Source organism: Jaculus jaculus, chromosome 13 (genome assembly GCF_020740685.1).
Source record: "Jaculus jaculus isolate mJacJac1 chromosome 13, mJacJac1.mat.Y.cur, whole genome shotgun sequence".
Lineage (NCBI taxonomy): Eukaryota > Metazoa > Chordata > Mammalia > Rodentia > Dipodidae > Jaculus > Jaculus jaculus.
Window position 1 is genome coordinate 43,446,449 of NC_059114.1, and position 27,638 is coordinate 43,474,086.

At 44.1% G+C, this 27,638-nt stretch overlaps 2 protein-coding genes across 3 annotated transcripts; one reads left to right on the forward strand and one right to left on the reverse strand.

Moving 5' to 3' along the window:
- Nucleotides 1-1,205: 1,205 nt before the first annotated feature.
- Nucleotides 1,206-24,490, forward strand: Gnpda1 (glucosamine-6-phosphate deaminase 1). Of its 2 annotated transcripts, none has more exons than XM_004664702.2 (7): nucleotides 1,206-1,256; nucleotides 2,007-2,136; nucleotides 14,141-14,242; nucleotides 17,355-17,537; nucleotides 18,391-18,575; nucleotides 20,801-20,975; nucleotides 22,986-24,490. In XM_004664702.2, the coding sequence occupies exons 2-7, from the start codon at nucleotides 2,013-2,015 to the stop codon at nucleotides 23,084-23,086; spliced, it is 870 nt and encodes a 289-aa protein (XP_004664759.1). In that variant the 5' UTR covers nucleotides 1,206-1,256; nucleotides 2,007-2,012; the 3' UTR covers nucleotides 23,087-24,490. The 2 variants fall into 2 exon arrangements, with proteins under 2 accessions (XP_004664759.1, XP_044988888.1); XM_045132953.1 differs by lacking the exon at nucleotides 1,206-1,256 and adding an exon at nucleotides 1,312-1,330.
- LOC105944497 (60S ribosomal protein L27-like) lies at nucleotides 4,370-4,795 on the reverse strand. The gene has a single exon (XM_045132954.1). It carries the CDS (start codon nucleotides 4,793-4,795, stop codon nucleotides 4,397-4,399), a length of 399 nt encoding a protein of 132 aa, XP_044988889.1. The 3' UTR covers nucleotides 4,370-4,396.
- Nucleotides 24,491-27,638: the final 3,148 nt, after the last annotated feature.

Sequence of the window (27,638 nt, forward strand, 5' to 3'; positions counted from 1 at the left end):
GGCTGGGCTTGAACTCCTGAGTAATTCCAGATCTGCGGCAGCTGCTGCCCATAGCAGGGCAAGTGTGTGGTGTAAGCAGCCGGAAATCAGTTAAAACTTCTCTTACGAGACTTTTTCTGACTATCTAGTTTCCCTCTCATCCTCACTCCTCTGGATCTGATTGTCCTCTCTCTTTTTTTTTTTTAATTTATATTTATTTATTTTGGTCTTTCGAGGTAGGGTCCCAGTCTAGCTCAGGCTAACCTAGAGTTCATTTGGTAGTCTCAAGGTGGCCTCAAACTTTTGGCGATCCTCCTACTTCTGCCTCCTGAGTGCTGAAATTAAAAGCCTGCGCCACCATGGCCGGCTTTGATTTCCACCTCTTGACATAACTAAACAGGTCACTGGTACAGGAACTGAAAACCTCTACAGATGCCTCTTTTGAAAAGCATCACAAATGAGATTACTATGTGACTTGTGTTTAGGAATCCCTTTGACCAATGGTTTATCTCTACTGAAGCTCTGTTCTCTAGTTACAAGTCTGCATAGCCATGCCTAAAAAAATGGGGTCGGAGGTGTCTCTTTACAGTCAGAATTCTGTGGATGAGGAAAAGGACTATATCATCACATACTGTCCTGTCCTTACATCTCAACTCAGCTGCAGATTAAGCGGAGTCAAGGACCCCAAAGGACACAGACCTTGACTCTTTAAGTGTATCTTAATTAATAAAACTCACTACCTTTGCTTCATTCTGTGTCTTGAAGCTCTTTTCTATGGCAGATGTCGCCTCTCGCCTGCAGGCTGAGGAGGATTCCTCAGGCTGCAAAGCCAGCAACTTTGGGTTTTATTTCCTGCTGCCAACCTTCAAACAAACACACACAATTATACTTAGCAGAAGTAGATCTAATACACATACACCAGTCCCTGATCTACCAGGGTCACACCCACCTACACCAGCACCTACACAACGCCAGGCCCGTCCCCAGGATGGTAACTATGACATAAGCGACACACACACACACACACACACACACACACACACACGAGACGGCGTTCTGGAAGCGGGTGCTCCCACACTTAGGACACACGCAGGCAGGCACACGCCACGCCCGCGCATCCTCGGGGTCAGGGCCCCGCACTCCCCGCGCCGGGCACAGTCCGGCCGCGGCCGCTGAGTCAGCCCGGCGGGCGGCGCGCGCACCGCGTGACCCGCGTTCACGTGACCGCGCGGAGCCGGGCCGCGGGCGCTCCAGCCGCCGCCGCGGGAGGCAGCCGTGTAAGTGGGGAGCGCAGCGGGCGGGCGGGTCCCTCCTCGCCTCGTGGGGTCGTGTGCGCTGCCTCTGGGCTCCGGTACCCCTGGCCCTGGACCCCGCGGAGCCGCTCTCACCCCCTGCCTCCCGAGGGGCGTCCCCCGGGCGATGCGGCGGGCTTGACCCAGGGCCGCGCCGCGGGAGGCCTCGCTGCTCTCACCGCGGGGCTGCGGGAGCCTGCGGCCCTCCCTCCCGCCCGGCACCTCGCTGTGCTTCTGCGGAGAGCGAGGACCCAGCGCCTTCCCCGAGCGCCGCGGCCCCCGCTAGCGCCGAAGGAGAACACACCTCCTCGGGCCCAGCCTTGCCCACGCTTGCCCTGGCGGCCCAGGGCGGCCCATGACCCCTCTGGTTCTCGCGGAAGTCTCTGGGCCAAAGCGTCCCGCGAAGACGGTGTGGGGGGGCGATGGGGGGGTGCAGGAGCTGGCAGGCAAGCAGATCGTCAACGTGCAGTCAGGCATAGTGACCAGCCCCGTGGTGAAATCCTTGGTCAGTGGGTACCTGAGGTGACTGTCCCCCAGTAGCGCCTCCTGGTGGGTGCTGGAGCCTCTCAGCCCTGCCAGTTCCCCTTTGAACTGCAAGCTGGGGCCTTTTTCCTGGCTCAGAAACGAAGGGGGCATCCATTGCTCGGTTACAGCGACTTCTTCCCTGGCCCCAGCCTGCCAGATCTCTAGGCTCCTGCCCCAGCACTGATTCTGCTTGTTGTCTCCCCACTGCAGGACACGATGAAGCTCATCATCCTGGAACACTATTCACAGGCCAGTGAGTGGGCTGCCAAGTACATCAGGAACCGCATCATCCAGTTTAATCCGGGGCCAGACAAGTACTTCACCCTGGGGCTCCCCACTGGTGCGTTGTGGGGTGCAGAGAGTGGTGTGGATATGGGTGGAGAGAGCGCTCATTGGAGTCTTTGAAGGGACCAAGGCTCAGTCAGGGAAAGAGGAATCGAGGTAGGACTGGGAGAATCCCCCCGCCCCCCCTCACCCGCACAAAACCTGCTTTATGGGTTTGGTTTGCCTGCTGTTACCAGAGAATCCAGGAACAGAAGGATCTTGGTTAGATAGAAAGACTTGAGTTTTAGGCTACATTTTAACTCATCCCTGTTGCCCTAAAAGGCCTTTATTTTATGAAAGGAATTCTCTTCTGTACATTTGGGGGGCTATCAGATAAGTACTATTCTTGGGGAACTTTCTATAAAGCTTGATTAAGTACAACACCTAAGTAAAAAAATATTCTCATTTTCCTCTGTAAAATGTCAGAATAGTGTCCCTATAGGAAAGTATTTTGATCCCAGTTCCTCAAAAACTGTCCTGAATACTTCTTTTATAAGTAAGTAGATTTGCCTCGGTGGTTTTATCTTTCTCATCCACTAGAGCAGGGCCTTTCGGTGTTTTATTTTTATTTATTTATTTATTAACTAAAGACAGGGAGGGACAGAGAGAGAAGGGACACACCAGGGCTTCTATGCACCACCATGTGCATCTGGCTTACTTACTTGGGACCTGTGAGAATCAAACCTGGATCCTTAGGCTTCTCAGGCATGCGCCATAACGGTTAAACCAGCTCTCCAACCCCAGTTGTTTTTTTTTTTTTTTTTTTTCAGTGAATAACCTACCACTAAATATTTCCAGCTTCACTATTGCATGTCCACTGCTCTGCTGCTGCAGCAATGAAAGCAGCCATAGGTCCAATGAGTAGCCCTGTGCCAGTAAAACTTTACTCCTAGATATCAAAGTTTGAACTCGTAATTGCCATATGCCATAAAATAGGGTTTTGGGGGTTTTTTTTCCTCCCCAAGGTAGGGTCTCACTGTAACTGAGGCTGACCTGGAATTCACTGTGTAGTCTCAGATGGCCGTGAACTCACTGCAGTCTTTCTACCTCTGCCTCCCAAGTGCCGGGATTAAAAGCATATGCCACCACGCCTGACTTATATTTTGATCTTTTAAAAACATTTTAAAATATAAAAATCATTCTTACAGGCAGCAGGCTCAATTTGTCCAGTCTGCTGAGCTCTGCCTGTACCAATGACACATCTGGCATCCAGCAGCAGCCTTAACATTCTGTCTGTCTCCTAACTGTAGTTACCTAGCCTGCCTCAGGTCAGAGGGGCTCTACTGTCCTAGTTCCCAGTGATTACAAAGTTAGTTCTGACCTGAGAGTGGAACTCAAGCCCCTTTGAGAGGCAGCTCCTCAGCCAGGTAGGGTGGCTGAGCCTGTAAGCACAGCATTCAGGAGGACGAGGCAGAAAGATTGCCCTAGATTCTAGGCTAGTCTGGACAAAGTGAGACCTTGTATCAAAAAATAACAAAACTATGTAGCCCGTCCCTGCTGCTTGAGCCAGCTAGCAGTGTCCAGGAAGCACTCCTGCCACAGGCAGTGCAGTGAGAGTCCTGGGCAGAAAGCATGGGAGCCAAAGCCAGCCAAGGTAAGCAGAAAAGGAGTTTATTGGGTAGATGCTCGGGAGCTCATAGAATTGGTGTGAAGACATGGGGTTTGGGAAATGACAGGAGAAGACAATTTATCTATCGGGCATGGCTAAAACCGGGTCATTGACTGAGGATGCGGATGAGGACCTGCCACTGTCACTCAGTAGGTATTTACTGAGTGCTTGTTGTAAGCCAAGAAGTTTAAATTCTGAAGATATACCAATTAACAACAACTTCTTACCTTTTAAAGCCGAAATTACAGTGTGAGAGACAGATAAGTTATTTAGCAAAACGAAGTTTGTGTTAGAAGACAGCGAGAGAAGAGAAAAATGAAGTAAGGAAGGATAGGGAGTATTTAGGTGGGGAATGTAGTATTGGATATGGTGGCAGGGAAGGTCTCTAAGGAACTAGTGTTTGAGGAAAAGCCTGAGGAGGTGAGTTATCCAGGGAAATACTTGAAGGATCAGCATTGCTGGTAGAGAGAACATAGGTGCAAAGGCCTTGAGGTGAAGTGCGTAGGGCAGGGTGAGCAGCCTTTGTAAGAACAGTGTAAGAAGTGCATATGTGAATAAAATGAGAAGCTGTTGGTGGGCTTTGGGTGAGGTTGATTTTTCCTTTCATCTTTTTAAATTTTTTTTATTGTTTTGAGAGCGTTTTATTTTTAATGATGGGGGGACACATCTAAAACAGAAGCTTCTGGAAGAACCACTTGTTCTTGCCCATTTTGTATCTCTCCTCAAACTTGACCTTGGCATCCTGTCTGGCCTTACGTTTCAGAGCCGGGTTTCTGAAGACATCTTTGTTGACAACAGTTTTGTCCAGGGGGATATCCACAGAGTTCCTTATGGGCATGAGGTGATTATAGTTATAAACCTTCACAAAAGACTTGATTTTTGACCTTTTGACAACTTTCTTCTTGCCCATGACAGCTGTCACTTTGCGTGGATAGTGGTCAGTTCCAGACGCCACAGCATGGCTGTAGGGATGGTCATCAATATTCTTCATGACGACAGCTTTGCGGCTGGAGTAGCGTCCAGCCAGGACCAGCACCACTCTCCTGGGTTTCCTGAACTGGTCCATTTCGACAACCAGCAGTGGGCACACAGCAGATCATCTTTTTATTTTGAAAATTTTCAAATATCCAGAAAAATTTAATCAAACAGTACAGTACTATTCACTTAGACTCACCAGATGTTAGCGTCATGCCACATTTGTGTTTTTCTCTGGCTCGCATGGTTTGTCTATGCACATATAATTTATTTTTCCTGAGCCACATAAAAGTAAGCTGCAGACAGTTTTCCTCTGTATATAAGCCTTTCAGACCTTATCTCCTGAGAGCATGGAGATAATCTTTATATAACCCCAGTAACCATTACAGACCCAGTAAGTATACCACAGATTTCTACAGTACCATCTAATATAAAAGCTATTTTCAAAATCTTTTCCTAATTACTATCTTTTTTTTTTTAAATTTATTTATTTGAGAGCAACAGACACAGAGAGAAAGACAGATAGAGGGAGAGAGAGAGAGAATGGGCGCGCCAGGGCCTCCAGCCTCTGCAAACGAACTCCAGACGCGTGCGCCCCCTTGTGCATCTGGCTAACGTGGGACCTGGGGAACCGAGCCTCGAACCGGGGTCCTTAGGCTTCACAGGCAAGCGCTTAACCGCTAAGCCATCTCTCCAGCCCCCTAATTACTATCTCTTATGAATGGCCTTTAAAAAGCTTTTATTAGCATGTATTAATTATATATAATAATGGGTTTCATTATGACTTTTTTTTGGGGGGGGCACTCAAGCATTTATTTCCCTGAGGGTTTCAGAACTCTGCTAACTCTAAAGGGCTCCAGGCATACAGAACTTTTACGGTGCTTTCTGTTTTGTTGTGTTTTTGAAGTACAGTTTGACTCTATCCCTAGCTGACCTGGGACTCACTCTGTAGCCCCAGGCTGGCCTCGAACTCACAGTAATCCTCCTACTTCTGCCTCCAGAGGGCTGGGTTTAAAGGTGTGCATCACCACGCCTGGTGTTTTGGAACTCTTACAATACTTTCTAGCATCATCAAGCACCCAGGCTTCTGAGATGATACCAAATTAGTCTACATCAAACTCTGACCCTAATTTTCTTTTTATTTTTTAATTTTTAAATTTTTATTAACATTTTCCATGATTATAAAAAATATCCCATGGTAATTCCCTCCCTCCCCCTGACACTTTCCCCTTTGAAATTCCATTCTCCATCATATTACCTCCACATCTCAATCATTGTAATTACATATATACACTATCAACCTAAGTACCCTCCTCCCTTCCTTTCTCTTCCCTTTATGTCTCCTTTTTAACTTACTGGCCTCTGCTACTAAGTATTTTCCTTCTCACGCAGAAGCCCAATCATCTGTAGCTAGGATCCACATATGAGAGAGAACATGTGGCGCTTGGCTTTCTGGGCCTGGGTTACCTCACTTAGTATAATCCTTTCCAGGTCCATCCATTTTTCTGCAAATTTCATAACTTCATTTTTCTTTACCACTGAGTAGAACTCCATTGTATAAATGTGCCACATCTTAATTATCCACTCATCAGTTGAGGGACATCTAGGCTGGTTCCATTTCCCAGCTATTATAAATTGAGCAGCAATAAACAGGGTTGAGCACATACTTCTAAGGAAATGAGATGAGTCCTTTGGATATATGCCGAGGAGTGCAATAGCTGGGTCATATGGTAGATCAATCTCTAACTGTTTTAGGAACCTCCACACTGTTTTCTGCAATGGCTGGACCAGATTGCATTCCCACCAGCAGTGCAGAAGGGTTCCTGTTTTTCCACATCCCCGCCAACATTTATGATCATTTGTTTTCTTGATGGTGGCCAATCTGATAGGAGTGAGATGGAATCTCAATGTAGTTTTAATCTGCATTTCCCTGATGACTAGTGATGTAGAACATTTTTTTAGATGCTTATATGCAATTTGTATTTCTTCCTTTGAGAATGTTCTATTTAGCTCCATAGCCCATTTTTTGATTGGCTTGTTTGATTCCTTATGATTTAACTTTTTGAGTTCTTTGTATATCCTAGATATTAATCCTCTATCAGATATATAGCTGGTGAAGATTTTTTTCCCATTCTGTAGGTTGCCTCTTTGCTTTTTTCACTGTGTCCTTTGCAGTGCAAAATCTTTGTAATTTCATGAGGTCCCAGTGATTAATGTGTGGTTTTATTGCCTGAGCAATTGGGGTTGTATTCAGAAAGTCTTTGCCAAGACCAATATGTTGAAGGGTTTCCCCTACTTTTTCCTCTAGCAGTTTCAGAGTTTCAGGTCTGATGTTAAGGTCTTTAATCCATTTGGACTTAATTCTTGTGCATGGCGAGAGAGAAGAATCTATTTTCATCCTTCTGCAGATATATATCCAGTTTTCCCAACACCATTTGCTGAAGAGGCTGTCTTTTCTCCAATGAGTGTTTTTGGCATTTTTATTGAGTATCAGGTGGCTATAGCTACTTGGGCTTACATCTGGGTCCTCTGTTCTGTTCCACTGATCTACATGTCTGTTTTTGTGCCAGTACCACGCTGTTTCTGTTACTGTGGCTCTGTACTATAGGTTAAAATCAGGTATGGTGATACCACCAGCCTTACTTTTCTTGCTTGGTATTATTTAAGATATTTGAGGTTTTTTGTGATTCCAAATGAATTTTTGGATTGTTTTTTCTATTTCCATGAAGAACGCCTTTGGAATTTTGATAGAGATTGCATTAAGTGTATAGATTGCTTTTGGTGAGATTGTCATTTTCACAATATTGATTCCAATCCAGGAACAAGGGATGTTTCTCCACCTTCTAGTGTCTTCTGTAATTTCTCGCTTGAGTATTTTTTGTTGTTGTTGTTCATTTTTATTTATTGAGAGTGACAGAGAGAGAGGGGGGGAGGGAGGGGGAGGGAGAGAGGTAGATAGGTAGAGAGAGAGAGAGAATGGGCACGCCAGGGCTTCTAGCCACTGCAAACGAACTCCAGATGTGTGCACCCCCTTGTGCATCTGACTAACGTGGGTCCTGGGGAACCGAGCCTCGAACCGGGGTCCTTAGGCTTCACAGGCAGGCGCTTAACCGCTAAGCCATCTCTCCAGCCCTCGCTTGAGTGATTTAAAGTTCTCATTGTAGAGATTCTTTACCTCCTTGGTTAGGTTTATTCCAAGGTACTTTTTTTTTTTTTTTTTGATGCAATTGTGAATGGGGGTGATTCTCTGATTTCATCCTTTGTGTGTTTGTTGTTAGCATATATGAAGGCTACTGATTTCTGTGTATTTATTTTGTATCCTGCTACATGGCTGTAGGTTTTCATCAGCTCCAACAGTTTGCTAGTAGAGTCTTTAGGGTCCTTTATGTATAGAATCATGTCATCTGCAAATAATGATAACTTGATCTCTTCCTTGTATCCCTTTTATGTTTGTCTCTTGCCTTATTGCTATGGCTAAGACTTCCAAAACTATATTAAATAAAAGTGGGGACAGTGGACACCCTTGTCTTGTTCCCGATTTTAGTGGAAAAGCTTCCAGTTTTTCCCCATTTAGTAATATATTGGCTGTAGGCTTGTCATAAACAGCCTTTATTATATTGAGATATGTTCCTTCTATTCCCAGTCTCTATAGCACTTTTATCATGAAGGGATGTTGGATTTTGTCAAATGCTTTCTCTGCGTCTAATGAGATGATCATGTGATTTTTGTCCTTCAACCTGTTTATGTAATGTATTACATTTATAGATTTGCATATGTTGAACCATCCCTGCATCTCTGGGATAAAGCCTACTTGGTCAGGGTGAATGATCTTTTTGATATACTCTTGTATTCTGTTTGCTAATATTTTGTTGAGAATTTTTGCATCTATGTTCATGAGGGAGATTGGTCTATAATTTTCTTTTTTTGTTCTATCTTTGCCTGTTTTTGGTATCAGGGTGATGCTGGCCTCATAGAAGAAGTTTGGTAGAATTCCTTCTTTTTCTATTTCCTGGAAAAGCTTAAGAAGCAATGGTGTTAGCTCTTCCTTAAAGGTCTGGTAAAATTCAGCAGTGAATCCATCTGGGCCTAGGCTTTTTTTAGTTGGGAGATTATTGATAACTGTTTGTATCTCCATGTTTGTTATAGGTCTATTTAAGTTATTAATCTCATTTTGATTTAATTTAGGTAGGTCATATAAATCAAGGAAATCATCCATTTCTTTCAGATTTTCATACTTTGTGGAGTATATGCTTTTATAGTATGTCCCTATGATTTTTTGAATTTCTCTGGAATCTGTTGTGATGTTACCTTGTTCATCTCTGATTTTATTAATTTGTGTCTCTTCTCTCTTTCTTTTGGTCAGATTTGCTAAGGGTTTATCAATCTTGTTTATCCTTTCAAAGAACCAATTCTTTGTTTCATTAATTCTCTGGATTTTTTTTTTTTGTTTGTTTCTATTTCATTAATTTCTGCCCTAATCTTTATTATTTCTTCTCATCTACTGATTTTTGGTTTGCCTTGTTCTTGTTTTTCCAAGGCTTTAAGGTGAAGCATTAGGTCATTTACTTGTGACCTTTCTAGTTTCTTAATATAGGCACTTAAGGCTATAAATTTACCTCTTAGAACTGCCTTCATTGTGTCCCAGACATTTTGATATGTTGTGTTCTCATTATCGTTTGACTCTATAAAGTTTTTGATTTCCTTCTTGATTTCTTCATTGATCCATTCATCATTTAGTAGTGTATTGTTTAGTTTCCATGATTTTGTGTATGCTCTATAGCCTTTCTTGCTACTGATTTGTAGTTTAATTCCATTGTGGTCAGATAGAATGCAAGGAATTCTTTCAGTTTTCCTGAATTTGTTAAGATTTGTTTGTGTCCTAATATATGGTCTATTTTAGAGAATGTTCCATGTGCTGCTGAAAAGAATATATATTCTGCAGCCTTTGGATGAAATGTCCTGTATATATCTGTTAGGTCCATTCCTTCTATGACCTCATTTAGTCCAGATGCCTCTCTGTTTCTTTTTTCTTGGGATGACCTGTCAATTGATGAGAGTGGGGTGTTAAAGTCACCCACCACCACTGTGGTGTTATCTGTAACCTTAGTTCTAATAGTGTTTGTTTGACGAATTTGGGAGCCCCCATGTTAGGTGCATATATGTTTAGGATTGTAATGTCCTCCTGTTGGAGTGTGCCCTTAATCAATATAAAGTGACCTTCCTTATCTTTCTTGACTAACGTTGGACTGAAGTCTACCTTGTCAGATATTAGGATAGCAACACCTGCTTGTTTTTTAGGCCCATTTGCTTGAAACACTGTTTTCCAACCTTTCACTCTAAGATAATGTCTATACTTTGTAGAAAGGTGAGTTTCTTGGAGACAACAAATTGTAGGATCCTGCTTTTTAACCCAGTCTGCGAATCTATGTCTTTTCGTTGGGGCATTGAGGCCGTTGATATTAAGAGATATTATTGAAAGGTGTGTATTTATTTTTGCCATTTTTTATTGTGGTTCCGGTTCTACCTGTGCTCTCTTATGTTAACTAGTATTTGAGTATTGCTTGTTTTTTCTAGGTTCTTTATATGTGTGCTTTTCCTTTTATTCAGCATGGAGGATTCTATCAAATATTTTCTGTAGAGCTAGTTTTGTCTTCAAATACTCCTTTAACCTCCTTTGGTCATGGAATGTCCTTATTTCTCCGTCTATTTGAAAGGATAGCTTTGCAGGATAAAGTAACCTTGGTTGACAGTTGTTATCTTTAAGAACTTGGAATATATTACTCCAAGCCCTTCTGGTTTTTAAGTTTGTGTTGAATAATCTGTTGTAATCCTTATGGGCTTGCCTTTGTAGGTAACTTGATTTTTCTCTCTAACTGCTTTCAATATTCTTTCTTTGGTGTGTGTGTTTGGAAGTTTGATTATAATATGGCGAGGAGAGGTTCTTTCTGGGTTTTGTCTGGCTGGGGTTCTAAAGGCTTCCTGTATCTACATTGGCACCTCTTTCCCAATTTGGGGGAAATTTTCTTGTATGATTTTGTTCAAGACACCTACTATGCCTTTGGAGTGGAATTCTTCTCCTTCTACTATGCCCTGAATTCTTATATTTGGTCTTTTCATAGTGTCCCGAATATCTTGAAATTCCCACTCATACTTTTCTAAAAGTTTGTATTTATCTTTGTTGGACTGCATTAGGTCTGCCACCTGGTCTTCTAGCTTAGATATTCTGTCCTCTCCCTCATCCATCCTACTGGTGAGATTTTCTACAGAGTTTTTTATTTCATTAGCTGTGTTCTTTATTGCTAGTAATTCTGACTAGTTTTTCTTTTTTATTTCTATTTCCCTATTTATGTCTTGTATTGCCTTCTTTATTTCATTAAATTGGTATCCTGCATCTTCTTTGATTCCTTTGATTTCCTCTTTGATTTCTTCTTTGGTTCTTTTGATTTGTTCTTTGACCTCTTTGAACATATCTATAATTCTTTTGAAATCTTTCTCAGGCATTTCCTCTAACTCGTTCTCACTGGAGGACATTTGTGATGCATTAATACTTTTAGGTGGATTTATATCGTCTTGCTTTTTAGTGTTTCTTGTGTTATAATGTATATATTTTTGCATCTTGGATTAAGTTAAAGCTTGGATTTTCTAGCTAGCTGGGTATTCTTAGCTGTATCAATTGATTTGATGTTATATATTTTCAGGTTAGGAGCTTAAGGTGTTACGTGTGGCTCTTAAGACTCTCAGAGTACCTACAAAGGTGTTCTTAGGGGTTGAGTTTCCCTGCTATGGGAGTATTCAAGCAGACCGAGTGGAATAAAATACAGGTAGCTTCTAAAATTTAACTAAACACTGTACACATTCAGTCAAAAACAGCCCCGAGTATGTATGCAATAGTAGTTATTATAATGACCAGATCCTCTATCAAAATAGAGGTTAAGATTTCTGGTCTGTTGAGGGATCCCAGTCAGCTTGTGACCAAGTGAGACCCTTCCCTGGTGCAATCCCAGTTACCTTGGATGATTTTGGTCTCAGTCAAGTTGCTGCCTGGGTCATCGGGCTGCTGTTCTGATTTCTGGAGCTGGGCACTGGCTTTTCCTGCGGGGCAAACCGAGTCTGGCCAGTGTGGCCCTGCAGATCAGCACCCCTGCTGCTGGAACTGCTGCTGCTAAAGCTACCGCTGCTGGGTCTGTAACCGCTGCTGCTGAAGCTGCTGCTGGGCCCTCCGCTGCTGCTTCCTCTGCTGCTGCTGCTGTAGCTGTCAGTTCTTGAACCACTGCTGCTGCTGAAGCTGCTGCTGCTGGGTCCAGTGCCGCTGCCTCCACTGAAGCTGCTGCCACGGGATCTGCCACTGCTGCTGCGCCTGGGTCTGCCGCTGCTGGGTCTGGCACTGCTGCCGCTACTGGATCTGCTACTGCTGTGGCCGCTGTTACCGGTGCTGGAGCCGCTGATGTTGCTGCCGAACTCTGCTCCTGCGTGGGTCACTCTTCGGCTCAAGTTGGCGTGCCTGGGTCCCGGGACGCTGCTCTGTTCGCTGGAGCTGGGCTCAGGCAGTGGGGGAGGGGAGGGAGCCGCAGCTGCTCTGGTTCTCTCACTGCTCCACGTGTGCTTCTACCTCATGGTCTGCTCCTCCATTGCTCACTGCCACTCTCCCTTCATGTTTCTTTTTTTTTATTTTTTAATTTTTTTAAAATTTTATTTGAGAGAGACAGACACAGAAAGACAGATAAAGGGAGAGAGAGAGAGAATGGGCACACCAGGGCTTCCAGCCTCTGGAAACGAACTCCAGACGCGTGCGCCCCCTTGTGCATCTGGCTAACGTGGGACCTGGGGAACCGAGCCTCGAACCGGGGTCCTTAGGCTTCACAGGCAAGCGCTTAACCACTAAGCCATCTCTCCAGCCCTCCCTTCATGTTTCTTGAGTTGCGGAGAGCGCCGGTGTGAGGGGAAGCTCCCGCACCTGGCTTTTCCTGCGGCTGGAGCTGAGCCTGGCGGCCTTCTGTTGCGCTGCTGCTGCTGTGGTTGGCGGAGCTGCTGGGCCGCTTTTGCCGGCCTGTGCGGGCTCTGGATGCTCTGGATCTCTTCTACTTCTCCGCTGCTGCTTCAATTTCCTATACACCTCACGTTTTAGTAAACGTGTGTATTTTGCTGTGTTTTTTGGGTCTTTTCCCCCCTAGGCTGCTTTGGTGTGGTACCTATGCTGCCATCTTAACCGGAAGTCTCATTATGACTTTTGATCCATATATAATGTACTTTGTTCACTTTCACCCCTCCACCCCATTACCTTTTCTCTGTCATCTCTTTCCATTTCCCAACTGTCCCCTTCTATTTTCTTTTTTGATGACCCAATGGGTTTAGTTAGGATGCTTATAAGAGCATGGGCAGCTTAATAGTGGCTCTTCCACTAAAGAAAGCCTCTTTCCCTCTCCACGCAGGTTGGTTAGTTCCCCAGCCCCCTCCCTGGGTAGGATCTCACTCTAGCTCAGGCTTACCTGGAATTCACTATGTAGTGTCAAGGTAGCCTCGAACTCATGGTGATCCTACCTTTGCCTCCCGAGTGCTGGGATTAAAGGCGTGGCTGGTTAGTTTTTTTATTACCTCCTCCCAGTTTGTTGACCTGGCCAGGGACTGAAGCTGGGTCTTTATGTGATACACTGAGCTTTCTCACCCTTCAATGGTTAGTTTTTTAATTAACCTAATACTTAAGAGTTCTTTTTCTGAATTCTGGAGATGGACCCAGGGCCCCCATACATTCTAGGCAGGTAGTGTATAATTGATACCCACAGTCTAGTTCTTAGTCTCTCTTTTTTTTTTTTTTTTGAGGTAGGGTCACACTCTAGCCCATGCTGACCTGAATTCACTATGTAGTCTGAGTGGCCTCAAACTCACAGCAATCTCCTACCTCTGCCTCCCCAGTGCTGGGATTAAAGGTGTGTGTCACCACACCTGGCAGCTCTCTTGGTTTCTTAATCTACTGTGGTCTTCCTGTCTTGTGTGTGTTTACTTGCTAATGAGACTAAGGAGTTTGCTGTTGCTCTGGGGTCTTTCCAGAACCTTGAAGTCCAGGGTAACCGTGTCACAGCTGACATTCCTACTCTGCATCTTTACTCTGAGAGTAGCTGTGTCTTTCTCTCATGAGCATCTCCATCCTTGGCCTCATTCCTTTCACAGAGCTCAGTGCGTCTGACATTCTCTGCTGTCATTGGTGTGCCAGTCACCAACCAAAGACGCATCTCTGCCCTGGAGTGTACAGTCTGATGGGAAGTAGGGCATTGAACAAGCAGGGATGGCAGGTGGAATTGGAGCAGAGGTTAGGACTGCAATCTCATAGGTTCTCCTTCAATGACCCTCACTTGTTCTGGGAGCCCTCTAAACTTCAGAGACCTGGTGGCTAAAGGGCATGCAGGCCTGTACTGGTATTCATGTCAGGCTTTCCTTGCAGGGAGCACCCCACTTGGCTGCTATCAGAAGCTGATTGAGTACTATAAGAATGGGGACCTGTCCTTTAAATATGTGAAGACCTTCAATATGGATGAGTATGTGGGTGAGTGTCTTTCAAATTCTTCCTTAATTCTAGGAGAGTCAAGTTTCTTTTTGCACACGCTCAGCTCAACCCTGGAGAGGAATGGAGATGTCACAGGAAGCCAGTGATGTTTGATGATAGATTCTGTTATTAATACATGTCTTTTCTAGCCTTGGTAAATAAAATGGTTATAAGATGGGATGAAAAGGGAGCTGGGGAAGTAGCTCAGTTGGTAAATTGCTGGTCTTGCAAGCATTGGGACCTGAGTTTGGTCCCTAGTACCCATGTAAAAATGCTGGTGTGGTGACGTGCCTTTGTAATCTTAGCCCTGGGGAGGCAGAGACAGGCAGATCCCTGATGCTCACTGCCAGAAAGTCTAGTCTAATTGGTGAGCTTCATGTCAGTGAGAGGTCCTATCTCAAAAACAGATGGACAACATACCTGAGAAGTTACACCCAAGATTGTTCTCTGATCTGCCCCCCTCCCCACACATGCCAATAAAAATTGGGCTAAGGGCTGGAGAGATGACTTAGCACTTAAGGTACTCACCTGCAAAGCCTAAAGAGCCAGGTTCGATTCTCCAGTACCCATGTAAAGCCAGATGCACAAGGTGGCGCGTGTGTTTGGAGTTTGTTTGCAGTGGCAAGAGGCCCTGGAATGCCCATTCTTCTCTAACTCCCTCTTCTTCTCTCTCCAATAAATAAGTAAATAAAATATTTTTAGGTGGGGCTAATTTTTTTTAAGTGGAGCTAATTAAAGCTGATATCATGGGTTATGTTCAGTGGCATGATAGCTTGTACATGAATACTGTCTGTCTCTCCTCTGTTCACAACTCCATGCCATTTCTTTCTGGAGCACATGCAGATAGGATCCTGGCTGGGTGTGTCCCCAGGCTCTGTCTGGACTTTCTGTACAATGTGCATCCTTCAACTCCTCTGTCAGCATATTGTAAAGGGAGCTGAGACTTGTGACTTTAGTCTTCTATAACTTCCTTCCCTCCTGCCACCCAGTCATTTTGTAATACATGAAATGGTTTACTTTAAACATTCTTAACTCGTAAATATGTAACATTTACCATACTCAAAACTTGATTTTTTGTTTGTTTGTCTTTTCGAGGTAGGGTCTTGCTCTAGCCCAGGCTGAACTGGAATTCACTATGTAGTCTCAGGGTGGCCTTGAACTCACATTGATCCTCCTACCTCTGCCTCCCAAAAGCTGGGATTAAAGGCGTGTGCCACCATGCCTGACTTAAAACTTGATGTTTTTTTAAAAAATTTTTTCTGTTTTATTTATTTATTTGAGAGGGACAGACAGAGAATGAGGCCGATAGAGAGAGAGAAAGAGAGAGAGAATGAGCACGCCAGGGCCTCCAGCCACTGCAAACGAATTCCAGATGCATGTGCCCCATTGTGTATCTGGCTAACATGGGTACTGGGTAATTGAGCCTCGAACTGGGGTCCTTAGGCTTCACAGGCAAGCACTTAACTGTTACGCCATCTCTCCAGCCCCAAAACTTGATGTTTTGCAGTAGCCCAACTACTAGGGAGTGAGGGTGGCTAAGGCAAGGGAATTGCTTGAACCCAGTGGATTGAGGCCAGCTTGGTCAATAGTGAGTATCTCAAAAGAAACTACAAAATCTACCATTTTTTAAAAATACTTTGTAATATATAGTTAGAAGAGGTAGATACATTCACATTGTTGTATGTCATAGCTGTAGAACTCTTTCGTCATGCAAAACTGAAACCTATCAAAACAACAGCTCTAAGTTCCTTATATAAGCCAAATCATAATGTATTTGCCTTTTTGTGTTTGCCTTTTTTTTTTTTTTAAACTTAGCATATTTTCAAGGTTCTTCCATGTTATATCATGTATTGGAATTTTTTCTTTTGGGGGGAATAGGATTTTTCTGTGTATCCCAGACTGGCCTAGAACTTGTGATCTTAAATAGTCTTATAATTGTTTTACATGTGTATATGTGGACACACATGTGTATACATGTGGAAGGCAGAGTTGATGTCACATGTCTTCCTTGATCCTTCTCTTTTTTTTTTTTTAATTTTTTATTTATTTGAGAGCGACAGACACAGAGAGAAAGACAGATAGAGGGAGAGAGAGAGAATGGGCGCGCCAGGGCTTCCAGCCTCTGCAAACGAACTCCAGACACGTGCGCCCCCTTGTGCATCTGGCTAACGTGGGACCTGGGGAACCGAGCCTTGAACCGGGGTCCTTAGGCTTCACAGGCAAGTGCTTAACCGCTAAGCCACCTCTCCAGCCCAATCCTTCTCTTTATTTTTTGAGGCAGGGTCTCACTTGAGCCCAGAGCTCCCTGATGAAGCTAGTGTAGCTAGCTAGTTTGGCTCAGAGAGTCTTGGTCTCTGCCTCCCACTCAGGGACCACCATGTCTACCTATCATTACATGGGTGCTAGGAGTCTGCACCCTGGTGTTCCTGCTTATATAGCAAGCGCTTTACCAACTACAGCCCTGGTTTTATTTATTTATTTATTTTTGGTTTTTCAAGGTAGGGTCTCACTGTAGCCCAAGCTGACCTGGAATACACTATGTAGTCTCAGTGTGGCCTCGAAATCATGGTGATCCTCCTACCTCTGCCTCCCGAGTGCTGGGATTAAAGGCGTGCGCCACTATGCCCGGCTGATTTTAAATATTCTTAAAGCTAAACATTGAAATTCACTATAAACATCTTTCTGGCTGAAAAGAACAATTTTGAAAAATCCTGGGATAGTTCTATACTTCAAGTTGGGGTTCGGGTTGAGCAGGCTTTAACAAGGTTGAGTGCTGGGATGGGAGGCGAGGGTAAGAGGGCATGCTATGCTTGCTTCTTTTGCATGGTAGACAAGTGCTCTGCCATGGAGCTACAGGGCCAGCCCCGAAAGGGGCGTCAGAATGAAGAGATTTCCCAGGTCCCCGGTATGTGGCTCCTCTAGCCCAGCCCCATGGGCACATATAGTGCAAGTGGTTGACTGTATACTGAGGGACACCAGCTCAGCCTGTCTCATGGTTAAGGGTCAGATGGACAGTCCCCTGTTTTCCCTGCAACCAGCCTGGTCTAGTATCATTCTTGGGAGGAGGAAACTGGCTCAGTGTAGGCCTGACTGAGTACTTCTTGGCCCATAGGCCTTCCTCGAGAGCATCCAGAGAGCTACCACTCCTTCATGTGGAACAATTTCTTTAAGCACATTGACATTCACCCAGAAAACACCCACATTCTGGACGGGAATGCCCCTGACCTGCAGGCCGAGTGTGATGCCTTTGAGGAGAAGATCCAGGCTGCAGGCGGGATCGAGCTCTTTGTTGGAGGTGAGCTTGGTGTGCTTCTGCGTCCCAGGCCCAGGCCCAGGGTGGCTGCAGTGCATGGAAAAGAGGACAAGATGCCATTCTTGTGTCCACATGGCCCCCTGTGTGCTCATGACACTGGGACAGGAAAGGATAGACTGGGAGCCCTGGTCCCTACCTTGGCATTGCTGCTCAGGAAATTACCTTGGACACCCCCTTTCTGCACTTGATGTCTCATCTGTAAATTGAGAGATTTGGATTTGGATTCAGATATTCTCAGCTCCACAGTCTTAGGGCTTTACAGGACAATTATGTGGCATACAAACATTTAAAATCATGGACTCATGTCATTCCAGAAGGCATTGTGTGGCTATCAGTAGGCATTGTACCCTAGGGAAGTTGTGACTTATCAAAGTCAAGCCAGCCAAGTAGGGTGTCTACTGCTTAGATTTGTGCTCTTGTTTCTATGTTATCCATCTCTTTGACACCTTGGAAGTCACCCATGGGTGTCCATTTGAATTGCCTCTTCCTACTTCATCTAACATCTGTGAAAGTAGGGAGGAGGGCAGGAGCTTCAGGTCCTGAGATCTTAAAAGCTTAGCCACCCACGGTCTGGGCAGGAAGCAGCTGTTTAGAATGCTTCTTGCTGAGCTTTCTGAGGATGGAAGTAAGTTCACAGTGTTTGTCTGTGTATGCCTCAGATAGAAGAGGTGGGGAGGAGCAGATCACCTGCATAAGGTGTACCTGACTTGAGGAACAGATGAGAAGAGAAAATGTTCATGGCAGTTTTCAGAAAACCATAGTTAGGGATGGAGAAGCTGTCCAGTCTTGACGTTTTGGATCCCTGGGGCTCTGAGCTGCTCTGCTGTCTTTACAGGCATAGGCCCTGATGGACACATAGCCTTCAATGAACCAGGTTCCAGTCTAGTGTCCAGAACCCGTGTGAAGACACTAGCCATGGACACCATTCTGGCCAATGCTAGGTTCTTCGATGGTGATCTTGCCAAGGTGCCCACCATGGCCCTGACAGTAGGTGTGGGCACTGTCATGGATGCCAAAGAGGTAAGGATACAAGGGTTGGGGGTGAATATTAGTGATTCAAAGGCATTATAAATAAGGCTAAAATTTTAGCTGGTCCCAATGTTCTTCTTTCTTCTTTGGAGGTAACCATTGTTTTTTCAATATCAGGTTCTCACTGCTGGGATAAAAGTACTGACACAAACCAGTTTCAAGGAGAAAGGGTTTGTTTCAGTTTATACTTCCAGGTTACAGTCCATCATGGTGAGGAAGGCATGGTGGCAGGAGTTTGTGGCAACTGGTCACATTCAGCACAGTGGGGAAGTAGAGAGTGAGAAATGCCACTATTTAGCCAGCTGTTCCTTTTTAGGAGTCCCATAGCATGGTGCTGCCCATAGTTAGGTGGGTCTTCCCACCACAACCTAAACAAGACAATCTCTCACAAATGTGCCTTGAAGATAACCTAATCTAGATAATCCCGATGGTAGTTCTAGATCCTGTTCAGTTGACAATCAATATAAACCATCACAAGTCTACCGCTTGTCAACTTGACATCCAAACATGTTATTTAGGCCATACCCTTCCATCCCATGTCCCCATAAGTGACATGACTATCTCATAATGCAGAATGTATCAAGTCCTACTCCAGAAATCCTAATGGGTCTGCATTGCAATTTAAGTTCACCTTCACAGCTTCACTGTAAGGCTGTCCACCCTGCTGGACATTGCCTAACCTCAGTGGCTTTTTGGAACTTTATGATCTCCTCACTCTTTGAGAAGATCCAGGCTGCAGGCGGGATCAAGCTGTTTGTTGGAGGTGCAAATTCCATACCTCCAAAACCATTACCACATAGATGATGTTGCCAGCTTGGGAGGAAGCCTGGCCCCCTTGGACCACAGCTATAGAAGTCTGTCTATGCCTTCAAGGCTTACCATGGTGGAAATTTCCCCAGGCAGTAGTGTCTGAGCAGGGAACCCCCAGTTTGGCTTTCTTCCAAAAGAATTTGGAATTTCACAAGATGGAGCTTCTGATGGGTGGGATTTTGCACTTAGAACAACTTTCTTATTGTCCCAGTACAGTACAGGAGGCTTCTCTTCAGTGGTGCCAATCTCTTTAAAATCGACTTTTTTAGTACCAGCCTGAATATTATCCTGTCTTGACGTTTCCTCTGTCAAACAAATTAGCCCATTATTTTTGAGTTCAGTATCACTGAAATTCTCAGAACACAGCCCAACACATTCAATTTCTTTGATAGTATATAACATGCACTGCCTCTGGCCCAATTCCTGATACAGTACTTGTTCCCCCGTGAAACCTCAGGAGCCAGGCCTCCAGTGCCTGTGTTTGTCTTAGCATTCTGGTTTTCTGAGCTCCTACCAGAATGGTCCATTAAGCTGGGCTTATAGCACTCGAGGGCTTTTCTAACCCAAAGTTCCAAACTCTAACACATTCCCCTTGAAAACTAGTTGCAAAGGCCTACGAATGGTCAGTTTTTCACAGCAAAGGTCCCACTTTTTGGTACCAATTTTCTGTATTGGTTACTTTCTCATTACTATGGACAAATAACTATCCAGAAGCAGCTTAGAGAGGAAAGCTTATTTTGGCTTACAGTTCCAGAAGGTAGAATCCATTATGGCAGGAATAGAAAAACAGGTGTCATACATACAGTCACATCAGCAGGCAGAAAATAGACCAGCAAGTGGAACCAAGCTAAAAAAAAAAAAAAACCCACAATGCCTGGCCCCAGTGACATACTTCCTTCAGCAAGGTCCCTCAACCTTCTCAAATAGCACCACCAATTGAGGGATTAAGTATTCGAGTGTTTGGGGGACATTTCACATTCAAACCACACACAGGGTGAGGGCAGTCCTTGGAGCATTTTGTCTATGCCTTTGGCCAACTGACCAGAGACAAGGCTCAAAAGCTACTTCATGCTGAGTTGTGAATTCTTACTTAGCCATGGGATAAGAGATGTGGGTTCGCAAATTACCTTTACAGTCAGCATCAAAGTTGCTTTTTTAGGCAGTCATGAGATCAAGAGCATGGACTTGGGGTCACAAATGGTCTTGGAAAAGCTACTTGAACCTTCTCAAACCCCATTTCTTTATCCTAAAATGTGGGGTAACAATGTCACCTAACTCAGCTAATTTGCACACAGAGCACAGAGTATGTAGCCTGGTCGCTACCTACAATACGTTTGCACAGTAATTCGTACCACCATTTGGTGTGGCTGGACTGTCCCATCACAGGCTTGTTTTCTGATCTCCAGGTGATGATCCTCATCACAGGGGCTCACAAGGCATTTGCTTTGTACAAAGCCATCGAGGAGGGAGTGAATCATATGTGGACTGTGTCTGCCTTCCAGCAACATCCCCGCACTGTGTTTGTGTGTGATGAGGATGCCACCTTAGAGCTGAAAGTGAAGACTGTCAAATATTTCAAAGGTGAAAGGCATCATGGGAAAGGGTAGTCAAGCTTGGTTGTACTGGAAGACAGCATGGAATTTTTTTGTTTTGTTTTTGTTTTTGTTTTTGTTTTTGTTTTTCAAGGTAGGGTCTTGCTGTAGCCCAGGATGACCTAGAATTTACTATGTAGTCTCAGGGTGGCCTCGAACTGAAACAGTCCTCCTACCTCTGCCTCCTGAGTGCTGGGATTTGGGATTAAAGGATGGCAGATCTAACTTCCATTCTGATCTTTTAAAATTTTGTTTGCTTGTCTTTTAGAGGTAGTGTTTTATTTCTAGTTCAGGCTGACCTGGAACTTACTCTGTTGCTCCAGACTGACCTGGAACTCACAGCAATCCTCCTACCTCAGCCTTCCAAATGCTGGGTTTAAGGGCATGGGTGTGTGCTACCAATGCCCTGCTGTGACTAATTTTTGCATTTTGTTTTTATTTACTATTTTTCGATAGGATCTTACTGTGTATTCTTGAACTCACTATCCTCCTTCCCCATCCTCCTGAAGATGGGATTACAGGCGTGTAAACACCATGTCCAGCTCATCCTGGCCATTCTCACTGGCACCTATGAACCTAATAAGTCAAACCCTACTGCTTCATGACGTAGTCATTTTTCTTCCATCCTTTTCTCTAAGAGTCCATTTCTGGATATCTCTTTTCTCTGAGGAGACATGAACATGCAAAGTTAAAGTCCATAGAGCTATGTGGTAGTCTTGAAAGCCTCTGACCCTCAAGTATGCTGTGTTGGACTCCATACAGGACATTTCCTTATAGTTGAAGCCTTAAACTAGCTATCATGGGGATCTTTATTTCAAAAATACATTCAGGGCCGGGCGTGGTGGCGCACGCCTTTAATCCCAGCACTTGGGAGGCAGAGGTAGGAGGATTGCCGTGAGTTTGAGGCCACCCTGAGACTACATAGTGAATTCCAGGTCAGCCTGGGCTAGAGTGAGACCCTACCTCAAAAAACAACAACAACAACAAAATACATACAGGGGCTAGAGAAATGGCTTAGCAGTTAAGGCATTTGCCTGTAAAGACAAAGGTTTGATTCCCCAGGACCCACATAAACCAGATGCACAAGGTGGCACGTGCATCTGGAGTTCATTTGCTGGGGCTGGAAGCCCTGGCGCACCCATTCTATCTGTCTGTCTCTCTCTCCTGCCTCTTTCCTTCACTCTCTCAAATAAATAAAAATATTTTAAAAGTGAAAATAAAATACATTCAGATTCCAATACCCAGGCAAAAGCTAAGCTTGCTGGCACATGCCTATAATCCAGCACTGGAAAGGTGGAGGCAGGAGTGCTTACTGGCTAGTCTAGCCAAATCTATAAGCTTTAGATGTAGTGAGAGACCCTATCTCAAGAAATAAAGTGGAGAGCAATTAAGGATGATACCCAACAACAACCTCTGGCCTCCACATACACACATATGTTAAGTATTAATCTTTCTAGCAAAGAATGAAGAAAGGGTTTTCATATGTTGCTTAAAACAGTTTCTGTGTGTAAATAATTTTGCTTAGGGATTGAAACTGGGGATTCACACATACTAGGCAATACTCTCGAAAAGTTATGCCCCCAGTAGGTATCCTTTCGTTATTTTTTATGTGTATGTCTGTGTGTTGTACATGTCTATGTGGGTTTGTATGTAAATGATGCATATGCCTATAACCCCAGTACTCAGGAAACAGGCAGGAGGCTCAGAAATTCAAGGTTATCCTTGGCTACATAACAAGTTTAAGTCAGGCCTGTGCTACATAAGACTCTGTATCATTAAAAAAAAAAAAACCTTTAAATACCCCACAGTTGTCGGGTTGACAACAGTTGTATTCCAGAACTCAGGGAATTCAATACTCTTACAGTATTTATCATTTGGAGATCACAGAAAAGAAAAGTCAGTTCTAGGACAGTTGGGAGTTTCTGCATGTGACTCTTGGTAATACTTGGAATTTAGCCCTTACCTGCATTAACTATTTTTTGTTTTTGATTTCTCATAGGTCTAATGCTTGTTCACAACAAGTTGGTGGACCCTCTGTACAGTATCAAGGAGAAGGAAATTGAGAAGATCCAGGCTGCCAAGAAACCATACAGTGACTAGCCTATGCTGGGAGCTACTACCAAGTACCTCAGAGGGACAAACAGGTCTTGCTGGACATTGTAGGAGAACAGAATTTTCTTTAATACAGTATGGTCACTGCAACTGTGGGCATGAATTTACTGTTCTTGGCTGTGAGGCTAGATGCCTAGTCAGGGAGTCTTATCTGTAGGGAGAATGACTTATTTGTAAGGTTTTTTCCCCTCCAGGACTGGGGATTGAACCCTGGGCCTTGCACATGTCAGGCGAGTGCTCTACCAACTAAGCTATATCTCCAGTCTTCTATCCTTCGTTTGTGTGTGTGTAAATTTCTGAGAAATTCATTTTGATTTGTCACATCCAAGTTAAGGCTTTTCAGCTTTTGTTCTGCCTCCACTACTGTTCACGTATATAACATACTTCTGTGAAGAATTTTTTACTCTTATGTGCACTTATTCTCAAGAGGGTGGGAATTAGGGTTTGTGTATTTTGGATACAACCTCTTTGGAGAGTCATGAGAGCTTCTTGAGCAAGCCTGCTCTTTATTTGAGAATCATTGCTCCAGACTAGGGAACAAACCTTGAGCACCTAAATTGTGTACAAGGAAGCAACCTTTCTGGTCCCAAGTACGCTGGGAAGAAAACCACCCCTTCCTCCCTTTCCTCGGGTAACTTTTCTGCTGTCATAGCTAGCCTTTTCATTAACTTGGAGGCTTCCCTAGGTAGGATTGGGCATGTGGGACTAGGAAAAGGTGGCTCTCACTGAGCAAGCCTTCAGGGAACCCATCCATGTCCAACAGTCCTCTCCCTCAAGGATCCAAGAAGACAAAGGCGGAAACCCTTTTCCCACCAGAGCCCCATGTTTTTGTTAGAGGTCTCTTATGTACTCATCAGTAAAGGGGAGGTCTACTGGGGCAACAGACACCACCACAATCACAGCATTGTTTACTCAAGGTGAGGGGCTGGCAGGCAGTCGCTGCATGCAAGTACACGTTTCTGTTTCCTTCAGAGGTGAATGCCATGACTGTACACCAGTGCTGCTTGTGTTGTTTTCCCACTTAAGATACCCTGCCTGCTACTCCAACCTCTCAGGTTTGTGTGGTATGCTCTCACGTTCTTAGAACTTTGGGAGATATGGCCCTTCGCCCATTTATCCTCAGGCCTCCTTCCCAAGCTGTTGTGCTGCCTTCCCGCCTCGTATATCTTTAGCCTTTGTGGAGTGGTTGCTGCCCCTGCTCCCTGCTGCCCATTTCTGGGGTAGATTTTTCAGATCGTGGCTCAAACTTCTCTATAAGTATTATATTTGGAACCAGCATTTTGTCTATAGCTTTTATATGTGATTGTGCTGCCATTCTGTGTTAAGCCAGTGGATCAATGGGTTTGTTTACAATGTGGTATTTTCTATTAAATCCAATATTTTCAAGTAAAATGTGTCATTTATGGACTTCCATTCCCAAAGTTCATAAGTTTGTCTTCTGAAAACATGTATTTTGGGGAACCTCTGCAAACATAATGTGGGTGGCCAGGAGCATGGGCCTGCGGTCTGCTGCACCCTGCCTGTAGTAGCCCTAGGGGCTGAGGGCCAGCATTGTCCGGATGCTGTGTACATGCCCTGCTCTGCTCATCTAAATTCACAGAGAAACATGAGTGGATAACAAGATGATATGAGAACAGTGGGGATTAGCACAGGAAGCTTTGGGAGGTGCTTACTATAGTCTGCCTGAAGTTGGGACAAGATTGAAAGCAAGATGAGGATGTTACTTTGGGAAACGAATGCTCCCAGTGAACTCTATCAAGACAAGAACAGAAGTCAGCGAAGCGCTTGTCCTGGAAATCCAGGGCTTGTCAACAAATCTTGTGCTGGAGATGGTTGGCTGATTGCGGTGGCACTGAGCAACCCTTCCAAGATGGATGAACTAATGAGTGAAGATGCATCTGAGAAACCCATCAAATCTATTGGGAAGTGAGCATGATACCCCTAAATAAGTATGTGGGGATAACATTTTGGAAATACCTGGTAAGCAAAGCTTCATACTTTAGCCTCCCAAGATCTTTCAGGAAGCTCACAAGCAGAGTATTATCTGGATCTCTTAAATCACTAAGGGTGAGAAAAGTGTTTTTAAAAATGAAGCAGCTATATAAAAAAGGTAAAGTGACCATATTAGCAATATGGTGGAATGTTCTGGCTGTGCTTGATAGCAAAAGAGGGGTTCCACTGTTAAGAAGAATAGGCAGGGGTTGGAAATTAGCTCCATGGTAAAGTGTTTGCCTAGCATTCACAAGGCCTGGATCCTGTTCTCAGCACCACAGTAATAATAGCTGCAAGTTCTGGAAAAGAGTTTTTTCTCTAGTTTTTAAACTAAAGTCAATGTAGTAGAATATCTTGGATGAACATAATAAAAGAGTTATAAATCAAGTGGAAGAAGAGTTCAATGAATTGATATGACTTATATGCCAAAAAACCTCCTACTTTTACATATATATACATATAAACCCAATGATATATATTTTTAATTATTTGTATTTATTTGAGAGAGGGAAAGAGACAGAGAGAGAGAATGGGTGCACCAGGGCCTCCAGACACTGCAAACGAACTCCAGACATGTGCCCCCCCCTTGCGCATCTGGCTTATGTGGGTCTTGGGGAATGGAACCAGGATCCTTTGGCTTTGCAGGCAAAGGCCTTTACCACTAAGCCATCCCTGCAGCCCAATCCAATGATATTTTAATAGGGTTGTGTGATTTCTTACTAGAGTCTTTTTGTTTGTTTGTTTGTTTGTTTGTTTTCTGAGGTAGGGTCTCACTCTAGTTCAGGCTGACCTGGAATTCACTATGTAGTCTCAGGGTGACCTTGAACTCTCTACTATCCTACCTCTGCCTCCCAAGTTCTAGGATTAAAGACGTGTGCCACCACGCCCGGCTTAGTCTATTTCTTACATTTAACAAACCTCCTTAGTTCTACCCTCAGCTCCAAGTGACCACTGATTGTGTATGTGTGCATGTGTGTGTGCCTATAGATATAACTTTCCTGGAGTTTTATTTAATGGTATGTCTTGGGAGTTGAACCTAGGGCCTTGTACATAAATGCTAAGCACAGACACTACCATGGAGTTATTTACCCCTGCTCTCCTAGAAATTCCATAGAAATGGAAGTCCATGACATCTCTTGTGTTTGGCTTCTTCCACTGACCATAACATCTTTAAGGTTCATCCATGTAACAGGTAACAGTCGCCTACTCCTTTTTACTGCTGAGTAGATGTTCCAGTGTATGATTACCACATTGAATTTATCCAGTAAAGAAGGGTTTGAATTTTAATTAGGCATATTATGAAAACATATTAGAATGAAATGAAAAAGGACCTTGAAAAGATATAATTTCGCAGATCTGTTAACTTGGTGGTCTCATATCAGTCTTCCTGCTACAGTCAGTGCCTATGTAGAGCAAATGGGATGTGCACCCCTGTATCAGCTCTAGCCTGTAGCTCAAGGCACCTTGAGAGGAGCAATATCATGTTCTTTCAAGATGACTGTGGCAATACTAAGAGGATAAAGCAGCCAACTGAATGGGATTTTCACTGGTCAGAACAAGGCAAGAGGAAGGATAAGAAGAAAGAAGACAGGTGTTCATAAGGACAAGTTATATCTATACTATAGAGTCCAGTATTCAAAAATGGAAAAGGCGATATAAGTATACACAGTTATATTTCAAGAATAGATAGTTTCACTACATTTAGTAAAAACTAGCAGTGTGGGGGCTGGAGAAATGGCTTAATGGTTAAGCGCTTGCCTGTGAAGCCTAAGCACCCCAGTTCGAGGCTCAATTCCCCAGGACATAAGCCAGATGCACAAGGAGGCACACGCATCTGGAGTTTGTTTGCAGTGGTTGGAGGCCCTGACACACCCATTCTCTCTCTATCTGCCCCTTTGTCTGTAGCTCTCAAAAAATAAATAGACTGTCCTTTAAATTAAAAAAAAAAAAAATCTAGCAGTGTGTTGGTCTGGAGAGATGGCTGAGTAGTATGTTAAGGTGCTTGCCTGCAAAGCCAAAGGACCCAGGTTTGACTCCCCAGAAGCCACATAAGCTAGATGCACAAGGTGGCATATGTATCTGGAGTTTGTAGCAACTGGAGGTCCTGGTGTACTCATTCTCTCTTTCTCTCAAATAAATAAGAATAAAATTTTTTTAAAGCTATCAGTATGTACATCAATGGATATCATCTACTTAGAACATTTGCTCATCAGAGATGAATACAAGAGGCAGGTCCACTATTAAACCCTTTGGCTTACTCATACTTCTTTTAGGTCTTTACTCAAATGCCATTCACCAGTGATCTTCCCTGCCCCTCCCATAGAAAGCCCCAATCCCCATTGCCTGTCCTCCCTGTCCAGGTCTTTTCAGAATCACTTACACAGGTATTTTGTTTCATAATACATGTTATACCACATGAGGACCCACTTTTTTCTCCTGACAGGTCCCCAAGCTCACTGATTCCTTCCTGGCTGTATCTAGTCTACTGATGAGCTAAACCTCACTAAAGGCATTTGTGTCTGTTACAGTGTTTTAATATTTATTTTTT